The sequence below is a fragment of the Channa argus genome, chromosome 23 (assembly GCF_033026475.1).
Source record: "Channa argus isolate prfri chromosome 23, Channa argus male v1.0, whole genome shotgun sequence".
In the NCBI taxonomy this organism is placed as follows: Eukaryota; Metazoa; Chordata; class Actinopteri; order Anabantiformes; family Channidae; genus Channa; species Channa argus.
In genome coordinates this window covers 4,337,388-4,350,621 of record NC_090219.1, presented here as the reverse complement: position 1 = coordinate 4,350,621, position 13,234 = coordinate 4,337,388, and the positions used below count along the sequence as shown (strand labels likewise).

Sequence of the window (13,234 nt, the reverse complement as noted above, 5' to 3'; positions counted from 1 at the left end):
CCTTGATTATTGAAGTTCTAGTGTTGAGTGCGATTTCTTCACAGCATTGTTAATTGAGCCTTCATAGAATAGTGTATTTTGATATAGGGTAGATTTTAACTTAATTTCTTTGGTTCTGAAAACAGTAAGTTACTCAGTGGTTTAGTACAGCTGGAGAGGGGCCAGCAGCACATCTGCCCATGGTTAAGAGGAGCTGTGATGGAGGAGTGGAGAGGAGGCAGCCAGGGAGGACTGAGTGATAGCTCAGTGCCTGAGATAACCCCTCATCAGCCACGCCTAGCAGGGTGTTAAAGGGGGCCCAGCTGCAGCCGTCTTGTGATTGACACATGTATGTTCAGGGGTCTTCGTCAATGGGGGCCCAAGCACAGGAATAGAGCCAATTCCATAAGTCATTTACTTCAATGACAGGTAATGTAACAATCAGTTACATTCTTAAATAAATGATTAATCCTTTAAGTTAGGTATTTACAGAAAACATTTGGTTCTTAGTAAATACACATTCCTATTATTTTTTTTGTTGGTGTTTTTGTTTGTTTGTTTGTTTTTGGGTTAAATTAATTGTAAAAAAACAACAACAACAGATTATTCATTAATGAAAAGATTTTGTTTTATAAAACAATTGCCCAGTTAAAATAGAAAAGTATGTTGTTGCTTAGTCCTGATGGACCCATTGTTTTTAAGGTCAGTCAGAAAATACTTTATTTACTTGCCCCGTCTTCTTGGGACCCAATGCCAAATGTGTTAAATTTTTGACACGGTTTCTTTCACTTCTGTCAGCAGAAAACCTTGGTTTTCATTAAGGCATGTGTTTAGTGTGTAACTTTGGGCAGCAAGACTAAGAATTCTGTTTCCTTATTCATCCAATATTCAGAGGCTGTTGCTGACATGTTTGTTTTAAACTACAAATATGTCAGAAATCATTAAATGTTATATACTCTGAAAAGTGTATTTTATAGATGGAGAAAGAAATTTAAAGCTGTGGTTATTTTGATAAGTAACTAATCATTTACATAAAATAATATTCTTTAAACTGAAAAAAGAATTTTTAAAATATAGTTCAGTTACATTGAGAATATATGCCTGAGAAATACACTGGGCCAGATGTTGACTTTGGCTTTCTCTATGATTCTTTTTGCCAATGTCTTCTCGAATAACCTAGTTATAAGTAGATTTGTAAGCTCAACTGGGCAAACTACAGCATCCTTCCTTAAAATATAGCTTTCCAAAATCTTGCCTCACTAATTTGTCTTGATGCACCTCGTTTGTAACTTAATTTCAAAAGTAACTTTTGAATGTTTTCTTTGCACAACGGGAAAATGTTGACGTGGGATAAAATTATGCCAGGGAACTTGTGTGTTGTCCTGGCACTCATCTCATAACTCATGCCCTAACATTGTGTAACCCAGTTTTTTTGTTTTATCAAAATGCAGTAACCTTGTGACCTAGATAACCCACCCAGAAGCTGAGCTGATCTGGGCTTTTAGGACCAGCAGTCTATTACTTTAAAATAAAAATAAAAAAAGAATAAGAAAACATAACAATAATAATAGAAACAAAGGCACATGCATATACTCACCTCCTGGTATCCGTTCCAAACCACGTTTAAATCATCAGTCACTCCTATGTAAACAGACAAGTGTTGCTCCACTGTCATATGTTTACGCACATTATCCAAACACTCACATGTAAACTTGTAAGAATGAACAGGTTTGGTTTATTAGTAGCCAAAACAAGAGATTAATGACATTGTAGGGGGTTATCTGGAGGCTTCTCTGTGGCTGTGGCTTTGTATAAAAAGCAAGCACAATAAAAACTGCATTATTTTCACAGTAGTGTCGATAAAGGAGGGTAACTGGAGAGCAGTATCTTTTGACTCTTTGGTTCCCAAAACTCTTCTTTTTGCTATTTTTGATTCTTAGATAGATAAACCAGTCAGCTGATACTGACATTAAAATGTGACTCTCTTTAAAATCTGCAGGTGTAGTTTTTACACCTGCAGATGGGTGTGAGCTTCACAGTTTTATACAACATTGCCCCCAGCTGAAATAGGGGGGAAAGGTAGCACTGAGTCATTGCTGACTGTTTGGGTTTGTCGGTACAAACAAAATGATGATTCATTCAGTGACATTATGCTTACAATTTGCAGTCCTTTTACAAAAATTATAAATACAGAACATTGTTGAGTACTATTTGAGTGTTCAGCTTGTTTGTTGAGAACTTAAATGATTTAGTAGTAATTGCTTATAATAAAGCGTCTCATCATTAGTTAATATTCTGAGTAGTTTCTCAATTTATTACATTTTTGCTCCTCCCATTGCTTTGTTCCACTAAAAATACAAAACCTAAAGGTATTAAACTGAACTGGAAAATACAAGTCAGTTTACCAATGTAATTGTTGCTGAACAGCACCTACTGTGCCCACAAGCACGAATTACATGATGTTTTAATACTGTGCTGCCCAACATTTTATTTTCTACTGTAATTCTCTTGACCGATGCCATCTTTAAGTTGCCAAACTGAATACGGTAGGACTAGAAGCATAAGCAGAGAATAAAGTCAGCAAACTACTTCAGTAATGTTAGTTATATAGTTTTGTTTGTCTAAAGTGTGCTAATGTTAGCCACAACCAGCAAGTAAAATCCACAGATGTATTGAACTTTTCTCTTTTAACAGAAGGAATGTGGTACTTCTTCTTAAAAAAGTGGCATTGTGTAGCTTAAAACATCAGTTGCAAAAATGGTTGCAGATCAATTTTTCTGTTCAATTAATCAGTTAACTGACCAAATATTTCACCTCAGTGAAAGTAACTAACGGGGTCAGTCAATAAACTCTATTGCTACAACTTGACTTTGGGAGACTGCTGAGTCTCATTTTATACACCTAAAACCTAGTGGGCTGCATCAAAAGTGGGCTGCATCAGCACTACCAGCTAGTTCGTGGGGAGCTGACAGCCATATTGTCAGCTTCAGAGTTGTTTTTGTAGTGGCAACCCATGGGATCAAAGTAAAGTATTAACCCCCCCCCCCCTTTTTGCACAGTAAAAGAGGAGGCCCTTAACCTTACATAGCTTTTACTATCATAATCCATACAGTTACAATTGACTATGGCATGCACTGGCTGGGGGCAATTTTTTGGGGGGTGTTCATAAGTGTGTGTCAGTTTATGTGACTGTGAGCACTTGCATCTGTCCTCCTTATGTGACCGTGCACAGATCCTGTACAGTTATGTTGCTGTAGTGGCTAGCAAAGAGACACAGTATTACTGTAGAAGAAGGGGAATACCCGTACCCATTTAGGTCGTTCCCAAAAACGTCCCATATTTTATCTCTTCTAAGTTGGGGGTGGGAGGGATCTTGTAGAGAGGGCTCTATTTTAGTCATTTGTTTATGTAAAGAGTGGCAGTGGGGTTCAGAGATGTCTGGGAATGTTAGGTCTGTAAAGCTTCTAATATGATAATCTTTGGCATATACTTTTTATAGTAAGTTCATATAGGCTGTGGGACATGTGTGTCTGGAAATCTTTAGCAATGAGAACAATTAAAAAATCCATTGCGTTCATTACAGTCAAGGCGGCCACTAACATATTTCCGCTGTCATTTAATCTTGTCTGTTATGTTGTCATTTAATTGATTGGTTTGTTTATAAAATTTCAGAAGATATAGTGTAAAATATACAGGTTTGTGTCTTCAGTTTGTTTTCTCATTAAAGTGAGTCATTATTAGTTACAAAATTAAATCTGTGACTTCTTTGATAATTCTACACTGGAATTGCTTATTCTGTTTCTTGTACACACAGGCACAAGCTTCCTTAGCTTGTTAACCTTCCCCCAGCTGACAGTTAATAGTGGCACTATGAGTTTGCCATGTGGAGTGTGAAAGCTCATCTCTGCTGTTTCTTCACAGGGACGACATGTCAAGACTGGACAGCTGGCTGCCATCAAGGTCATGGATGTCACAGAGGTAAAAATGAACCTTGTGTTGTTTCAGCATAAGCATCAGTGTTTCTGCAAAGCTAGATGAGTCAATCGGAAATTAAGGCACACCATAATGTGGTATAAAAGATTGCTTGGCAGAAAAGTAAAACTTGTAATCTTTGCTTTTAATTCTAAAAACAAATAGAATTCCATTGACTAAATATCATAATTTAGCCTAATTTTAGCCACAGGCACTTGGTTAAAGATAAGTTAGGTGTTATTTATTTATGTATGTATGTATATATGTTTGTTGAAATTTGGATTTTAAAGCTTTGGTCAGCTTCACATTAAAGATTTGTAGTGTAGCATAACTCAGTTAGATGCTCTTTGGGAATACAGTGCTTGGATATATTAGATTTGTTTGCTTGTATTTTCTAATAAATAAACACCTAACTTATCTCTAACCAAACGCTTGTGGCTAAAATTAGGCTAATTTATGATATCTAACAAATATGGGCGGCCAAAGACCACAGGGTCAGTGGTTCGATCCCCGTTCCCGGCTATATGTTGAAGTGTCTCTGGGCAAGACACTGAACCCCCTAATAGCCCATTCCCAACCCCAGGTGTGCAGTGCCGGTCCAAGCCCAGTAGAAATTTGGGAGGGTTGCGTCAGGAAGGGCATCCGGCGTTAAAAACTATGCCAAATCAACATGCGGACAATGATCCGCTGTGGCGACCCTGATTGTCTAATAAATATTAAAATTATAGACATTTCATCAGATGAGCTTACAGAGAAGAAAATGCCATTCTCTCTACCAATTGCCCCTCACAATAAATGGCAGGGAAAGGGTAGAGGCAACAGGATGCTTTTTGAATGAAGTGCGTCATTTAGCGTCTAGCAAGCTGCCCTCAGCTGTGGGAGGTGCTGCTTGCAGATGAAGGAAGGCATACAACCACACATGCACATACACTGGAACACAAAGGAGAGGGTTTCAGGGCAGAAGTGAAGGCCAGCAAGGGCAACCACCCACACACTATAATAGGGATGGATGGAATATGCATGTAATTGCAGTTTACCCATGTGTACAATTTCCAGAGACTGAGACTTGAGTTCATTTTGTCAGGGGAAGCAAATACATCTAGAGGGGAACAGGGCACATCTAAACATTGTACCCTGGTGCAGTGATCACCATGAGCCTGACTAAGACTATGTCCTGACTTGCCTGCTGCCACTCCTCATATAAGCCTATGTCATGATGAGTCACTAATACTGATTTGTTATCATGTTTACCCAGTATAGAGAATATTGCCCAACAGTTTCCTGTTCTGTGTGACATACACTAGGCGTGCCTTCTAGACATGTAGTGACAACAGTGCTTCTGTTGAATGCACAAGATTTGTCACTCACAGCAGACTGGACCTAATAAGGTGAACCTGTTTTACCATATCTTGTAGAAACAAGTGCTGCAGTTGAAACAGAACGCCATAGGACAGAGCTTGGTTAATAGTACGTGACACTATAGTATAGTAACACTGACTGATAAGTGTTACCCTTAAAGACAAAACTTGCTCGACAGCTATCATGGCATACATCATTCTATAACTAAGCCTTTATTTTTGATAGCTATACACAGGTAAATGTTTGTTTTTCTATTGTCTCAGTTATTAAACTCTTTAGCCTCTAAGATACAATATGTAATTTTTGTTTAACAAAATGCTGCTGACAGAACTGACTGAGTAAAAGGCTGAATGAAACAAGGATCTTTAATGGCGCGGCAGCGCTACACTTTCAAACATAGCCCACCTAAGACTTGACAGAAAATGTAACTAACACAAAGTGCCTCGTAGAAGTCTAAATAAGTCACTTTCTTCATCAGATTTTTAAAATTCCGGTACCTGCGTTTGTCTATCTGCTGTGACACAAACATACATGTATGTACGTGCATGTAAACGCAATTCCCTGATTAACAGAGAAAGCTGATTTGTCGGAGTATACCTTGGTCACTCAAGTAAGTGCATGCAAATGCAGTCACTGAAAAATCTTTAGGTGTGTGTGTGTGTGTCACAGGAGGCTCTTGACAGCTCTCCACTAATAAGAAAAACATACATTCTGTAGCTTTATTTAGTCAATCAAGTAATTTCACAATTTGTCTACTCTCTCCTCTGTGCTTGCTGTAGAGGTCATCCACAGGCACGCTGGCCTGTCCAGTGTCCTTCTGACCCACATTCTCTAATCCAAACATTCCTCCACTCCTCATATTTGTCGTATAGGCCTAAAGTTGAAAATGGATCCCTTTCTACTATGAGCCCCTATTTGTTATTATATTAAAGTGATTTCCAGTTCTGAGGATTTTCTGGTTTAGGACACAATATTTAAATGCTTTTTGTTGTACTCCAAAATGTATGCTTCTAGCTTTACCGTGTTCACATTGTTCCTGTTAACAGAATTGTTTAAATTTATCATATTGGTGAAAACATGAGTACAAACTGATTTTTTATTTTTTTTTCCCCTACAAGAACCTGAAAATTCCATGTCCATGGAAGATGTATGAATATTACTTTTGACATAGTTCCACAGATAAATCAGTGTATGTCAACATTTAGTTGTTTTTTTTTCATATCCTTTTGCACTGTCAGTTGACCAAAGCTTCTCCTCCTCCTCTTCCCCTTCTCTCTGACACTCATCACCATATGATTGTGTCTATCTCTTTCTCACCATGTGACTTGTGGCGGTGAGGCTTTCACAGTCGGGTGTGTGATAATCCCACATCTGCACAGTAGAAAGGGGTAGGTGTTGGAGAGAGGTTTAGAGGGGGGTGCACACAACAGAAAGGCTGACGTCATCTCAAACCAGTCATGCAGCAGCAGTATGGCCGCCTGCAAAGACAGCCAACTGCCATTTTGCTCTAAGTGATGCATAGCACATCCAACAATGTGGTAATATACACACATCGTAACACATCCTTAGTTCTTAAGCTGTGCTTCCTGGTTGTAAGTGAAGTAATAATATAATGCAGTTATAATGCTGCATAATACAACAACCCCCTCCTCCCACTGTAATTTCAATAAGAAAGGCTACTTAACCATAAAGCAAACCACTGGAAAGGTGATCCCTGCATGAGTTCAGTTAATGTGTCACTGTTTTCATTGATTAGTTGTTACTGGGTGTAAGAAGGGAGTTAGCACTGTGGCTTGATAGGACATTTTGTAAAGATGTGATACGGAAATGGTTCATCACTCATAAGAAGAGTAGACAGTAAACACTCTGGTAATAAGTTAGTGTTTTTAACCAACGAATTTCCCCATTACATTGTACATTTACAGGACTTTTCATGATTGTATTGTCCATTTGTAGATTACATTTGCTTATTGAAGCCATCTTTTTACTACTTGTTTTTTTTTCCATTATCCATCAAGTCATCCTAGACACATGTAGCATCCTAGCATGTAAAAAAACTCTGACTGTGACATTATGTAAAGTATCTATGAGGCGTTTGCAGTCAATCTAATGTATATTTTGTTTTTATAACAAGGGATTAATAAGAATAGCTACTATACACATTAACTCACAATGACAAACTCATGCATCATTAATCCTTAAACAAAGGAAACATTTGCCAGTTAATCAGGGACTCATAATTCATTATTATATAGTCCTAGACATGAATAAGACCAGGTGTGCACAATAACCGCATCAGCTCGTTATCACATAGCTTGATACTTACCATGAGTCTAGAAATTTAAATGATTTGAAAGGGAAAATGAACTGTCAAGGCCAAAAGATGATAAAAGGCCAGACAAGAGTTATCAGACAAAGGGAGGGGGACACCCTCCTTAATTTTTAGTTTGTTTGTTTTTGTATCTCTAGGATGAAGAGGAAGAAATTAAACTGGAGATCAATATGCTGAAGAAGTACTCCCATCACAGAAACATTGCCACCTACTATGGTGCTTTCATTAAGAAAAGCCCCCCGGGACATGATGACCAGCTATGGGTAAGACTCCAAATGCATTTAGTAACTTAATTTTTATGCAAGGAAGCAAAATATGTTGCAGCCAGTATACATTTGCTTTTCTCACTAAGCCTGTACCATTTTCTAGTATTTTTCTTGGTCGAGTATGCTTGATTTATGTGATGATTTGTGTTTTGTACCTGTTTTGTAGTTGGTTATGGAGTTTTGTGGTGCTGGTTCAATCACAGACCTGGTGAAGAACACCAAGGGAAACCAGCTGAAAGAAGACTGGATTGCCTACATCTCTAGAGAAATCCTTAGAGTGAGCGCATTCTCCTTTCCTTTCCTTTCTCCACTGTTTCTCTGCTAGTCTGTCTTTTATATCCTTTGTCTCTGGTTCTCTCCTATTCAGGGTCTGGCCCACTTGCATGCCCACCATGTCATCCACCGTGATATCAAGGGCCAAAATGTCCTGCTGACTGAGAATGCTGAAGTCAAGCTAGGTGAGAGCCCACAGTCTCCTTTGAAATGAATAATAATAAGGACTAAGTCTGTAAACATTGTTGACTGTGAATACTGTTTTTAAACTCTCCAGTGGATTTTGGTGTCAGTGCTCAATTGGATCGAACAGTGGGGAGGAGAAACACTTTCATTGGGACTCCTTACTGGATGGCCCCTGAAGTCATTGCTTGCGATGAGAACCCGGATGCTACATATGACTATAGAGTAAGAGCCTCTAAAAAGTTTAAAAGCTCACATTTTATATTTGAGTAAAGCAGTACTGTACCTGCAAACACATTAATTTGTCTGCTCCGTCCTATTTTGCAGAGTGACCTGTGGTCTTGTGGTATCACAGCTATAGAAATGGCTGAAGGAGCACCACGTGAGTCCCAGTTTTGATTACTGCTAGTCCTTTTGTGCTGGTTCTGTCTCTTAAATTGTAATTAATGTATTTGCATTTTCATTCAGCGCTTTGTGACATGCACCCTATGCGTGCACTCTTCCTAATTCCAAGAAACCCTCCTCCAAGGCTCAAATCTAAAAAATGGTGAGTAACACCCACAAAGAACATTTTCTGTGTACATGTATAAATATTTTTGTCCATTCTCTTTTCATCCTCTTTTTACACTAATAAATCCTGATATAATTTACTTTACAGTATTTTAACAGTGGATGTCCTGCTTGGCCTTTTTTATGTGTACTACTGTGAAGTTTTATATTGATTTCAACCTTAGATCAGGGATCTACAGAGGCTTGAGTCCAGAGCTCTGACTTTCCCTTCGCTTTGCTGCTGAGCTGAACATCTGTGATACACCTGCTCTGGCAAGCTCAGTCCCTTCCTGGCACACATTGCAGCGCTGTGCTGGACACTGCAGAAAAAATTCAAGCCTTTCATTTTTTAATTTATTTTTTTAATAGGAATGAGAGCTGAGGCTGTGGCTATCCTTTTCCCAATGCATCGTTTAACTGCCCCCTCCTCCATAGCTTGGTGAAAGTGAGAGCAGTGGTAGATTGACATTGTGAGTGAATGAAGAGAGGGAGCGGCGTAGCAGATACCAAATCCATAAATCAGAGAAATCAAACGCTTTAGTAACATAGCGGTTGTAAAACACAAAAAACATGGTCACACATCCACACGACCCTGCAGAAATGATTTTGTATGAATACAACTGAAGTGCAAATTTCTCCAAGCTGCTTCTTCGAAGCCTCTCTGTGTATGTGCGTTCTTGCGTGTGTCCCCCATTGTCAGACAGATACACAGGCCAGGAACTGGATTCATGTAGTCTTTACAATGCGAGCAGTGACATTGAGTCTGGCAATATGATTATATGAAATTATTATTTTTTTTATTAATTTTTTTTTTGCTGTCAAAGAACGTCCCAATATAAATGGGGGTGAACTTTCAGAATTCACTTAAAATGCATTATAACCCTTACAGATGAAATTAATTTGACCTTCTCTAAACTTTTGAATGCATATGCCCTACTGTTTGATGTTTCAGTACTTATTGCATAACATGCTGTTCTCTAACAAAAATGACAATTTGTATTTAAACTGTCCTCTGCATCATGCTGTCATGCTGTTCACATTTGTACATCATGAGACCAAGATGGCACCTAACAATTGACAGGTTATTGAGACATTGACTTTTTTGTTGTGGTACACCCACCACTGATGCCTTCTACTTAAATGCCCTACTTTCATGATATTCTATCACTGTAGCATAAACATCTTATGTTTTCCATATATTTTACCCAAAAGTCAAATATCCCCTTTTTGTCAGATTTGCGTGTTATTCACTCTATTATCCATTGTCTTTCTTTGACTGTTCTTCTCTGTTCTTTCTCTTCAATATCTACAGGTCCAAAAAGTTTTTTAGTTTTATTGAAAGCTGTTTGGTGAAGAACTACACACAACGTCCTCCAACAGAGCAGCTGCTAAAGCACCCCTTTATCCGGGACCAACCTAACGAGAGGCAAGTCCGTATACAGCTCAAAGACCACATCGACCGGACCAAAAAGAAGAGGGGAGAGAAGGGTGTGTTTCCTCTATATCTTCACCTGCTACAGTAGTTGCTAACTTTTTATTTTTGTCACTAAAAATGCCTGCTCTACGCCTGTTTCCAGTAAATTTATAGATATGTTGAGTGATTCTGAGTGACTTGTTCGTTTATCCAATGCTCAGATGAAACGGAGTATGAGTACAGTGGCAGTGAGGAGGAGGAAGAAGATCCTCCAGAGCAGGAAGGAGAACCCAGGTGTGATTTAATGGCCACACCATTTCCAACAGATTTACCTGCTTATCAGAATATATTTTAGGTGGAATCCAGTGTAATCTAACTTTTCTGTCCCAATATGATCTTTCACCCAGCTCGATTGTCAACGTACCAGGTGAGTCAACTCTGCGCCGCGACTTCATTCGCCTGCAGCAGGAGAATAAGGAACGATCAGAGGCACTTCGTCGCCAGCAGCTTCTCCAGGAGCAGCAGCTCCGGGAGCAAGAAGAGTACAAGCGCCAACTACTGGCCGAGAGGCAGAAACGCATTGAGCAGCAGAAGGAACAGAGGCGGCGGCTGGAAGAGGTAAAATTATGTTCAGGGTTTGTTTTGGTTTTTTTCTTCCGGTCAGTTTAATGACAGAATTAGTTGCAAACAAAGATTAGAATGCTGTAAATAATTGGTTTCTTGAGGTTTTTTTCTTCTTTTTAATATTTCATATGTACCCATAGCAACAGCGACGCGAACGAGAAATGAGAAGGCAACAGGAACGTGAGCAGCGTCGTCGTGAGCAAGAAGAGAAGAGGCGTATTGAAGAGATGGACCGTAGACGTAAAGAAGAGGAGGAACGCCGGCGGGCCGAGGATGAGAAGAGAAGGAATGATCGTGAACAGGTTAGCTTTAAAATTATTTTCATTTCGAATATCTTCACTAAATTAAGTGAGAACTCACCAAGATTAAAGACACGATGTATTAAGAATACAAACTTATGTGCTGTGCTAAGATTGCACTTTATTCAGAAGGAGTAAAAACAACAAAACAAAAAGAAATAATGTCTTAGTTCAAAAAACTAAACCAGCAGTTAAAAGGTGAATAGTGTTTTTCTGGTCTTAATTATTTTTGTATGCCTTTGCTTTGATTGATAGGAGTATATCAGACGTCAGTTGGAGGAAGAACAGAGACACCTGGAGATGCTGCAAGAGCAGTTGCTTCGTGAACAGGCCATGTTGCTGGTCAGTCGCGCGCGCGCACACATACATTCATAGATGCATACAATCACGCACACAGACACTTTTAACCTTCCACTGGATATTAACTTTATTTTTTAGTGTATGCATTCAAGATAAAAGCTTTATTAGTCCCTGATGTGTTCATATTTTCTCCCTGAGGGGTTTCGGATGTGAAGAACTACTTTTCTATAGTGACTGATGTGTTTCTAAGCAAGAGCTTAAATTTGATATCAATTCATGCCAAATCTTTCATGTGACTGCGGGCATCACACTAAATACATCAACCCATATGCAAGCAAATATTTTGCTAGCATATTTAATTTTTTATTATAAAATTTGTTTTTCAGTTTTGTAGTTCCTGTACTGTTTTATCTTTGTAACAAAGATTGAAAGGTGTTTTTACATACTGCAGAGCACAAGATAGAAATGCTTTAAGTGACAAAAAATACTGTCAAGAGAGGCAACAAAGTCTGCCTGACTCTTATCACCTTGAATCAAACCCACACTCTGCAATAGGAGTTCAAGTGGCGGGAGTTGGAAGATCAGCGCAAGGCCGAGCGACTCCATCAGCGCTTGCAGCAGGAGCAGGTCTACCTGCTGTCACTACAGCATGAATCCAAACAGCAGCCTGGTGACAGGAACAAACTCCCTTCAGACCACAGCAAACCTCCACAGACATCCACCTTGCCCCCTGACAAAGCCCTTACGACAACTCCTCAAGCTCAGGTCCTTGACAGTGTTGTTTCTGTAACGAAAGGCTCTCATGAATCCTCTAGAGCCACTCAAACTATTCCCTCAGACAACATCAAGTCTCAGGCAGGTGTGCTAGAGAAGACTGACTCAGATGAGACCTGTCTTAGTCACCTCGCTAATTCCCCTAGACCCTCTCAGGCTGAAACCCCTACCCAGGCAGAAAGCTGGGAGCCCGATAGGCCTGCTGAGCCTGTCAGTCATCCTCCTCAGGCTATCAAAGAGGTGAACCTCGTCCAGGCTATGCCTACCCCACTGTCTCTAGCCTGCTTTTTCTACCTTCTTCTTGCTTCTCTTAATGCAACCTCAGTGACCATTATGATAAATAATATTTTTTAGCCCACAGTTACATTTAATGCTGTGTTTTATATTTTGGACATTTAGTGTTACTCCAAAGTGCTAACTACATTGTTACAATGCAGCCTACAGCCAGTGAGGAGTTCTTAGATTAGTACTGTCCTCCTCGACTAACCAAAATTGTTAGGGTGTTTTAAATATTTTTGTCTTAACTTACACTTTGAGCAGACTGAACAAGATAGAGATCTGTTTTCAGTTGTAAATATTTTTTGATTTCCAATAGGAATAATATGATTCCAGACTTGCCTACACAAACCTTTGATTTATATGTTATTCCCCCATAATTTCACTTTTCTGTAATTTGAGTCCAGTTCGATCATAAGGAATAATTCAAGTGCTTCATTCATTTTTTTTCTCTTGGAAGGTTTTAGTTCAGAACAAAACCACAATTGTTAGCAATTTCTCCTGATCTTGAATGCTCAACCTGTGACATTCTTCAGTATGTCTGCTCTGACTCTAAATGTGTGTGGACTGGGCCATTGCATGTGGATGGCTGAGGCCCAAACTAACATGCAGTACACAGAAGCAGCGTCTCCCG

At 39.2% G+C, this 13,234-nt stretch overlaps 1 protein-coding gene across 7 annotated transcripts in view; it reads left to right on the top strand.

Moving 5' to 3' along the window:
* LOC137108399 (mitogen-activated protein kinase kinase kinase kinase 4-like) overlaps nucleotides 1-13,234 on the top strand; it is a 31,505-nt gene that overhangs the window by 7,093 nt on the left and 11,178 nt on the right. For 5 of the 7 annotated variants that reach the window (XM_067492908.1, XM_067492911.1, XM_067492907.1 and 2 more), the window contains exons 3-15: nucleotides 3,901-3,957; nucleotides 7,780-7,905; nucleotides 8,075-8,185; nucleotides 8,276-8,366; nucleotides 8,459-8,589; nucleotides 8,692-8,746; nucleotides 8,833-8,911; nucleotides 10,226-10,401; nucleotides 10,549-10,621; nucleotides 10,735-10,945; nucleotides 11,092-11,253; nucleotides 11,506-11,592; nucleotides 12,106-12,564. In XM_067492908.1, the coding sequence (XP_067349009.1) occupies nucleotides 3,901-3,957; nucleotides 7,780-7,905; nucleotides 8,075-8,185; nucleotides 8,276-8,366; nucleotides 8,459-8,589; nucleotides 8,692-8,746; nucleotides 8,833-8,911; nucleotides 10,226-10,401; nucleotides 10,549-10,621; nucleotides 10,735-10,945; nucleotides 11,092-11,253; nucleotides 11,506-11,592; nucleotides 12,106-12,564 (1,818 nt within the window). The remainder of the gene's footprint in view (nucleotides 1-3,900; nucleotides 3,958-7,779; nucleotides 7,906-8,074; nucleotides 8,186-8,275; nucleotides 8,367-8,458; nucleotides 8,590-8,691; nucleotides 8,747-8,832; nucleotides 8,912-10,225; nucleotides 10,402-10,548; nucleotides 10,622-10,734; nucleotides 10,946-11,091; nucleotides 11,254-11,505; nucleotides 11,593-12,105; nucleotides 12,565-13,234) is intronic. The other 2 variants (XM_067492910.1, XM_067492909.1) reach the window with 1 other exon arrangement.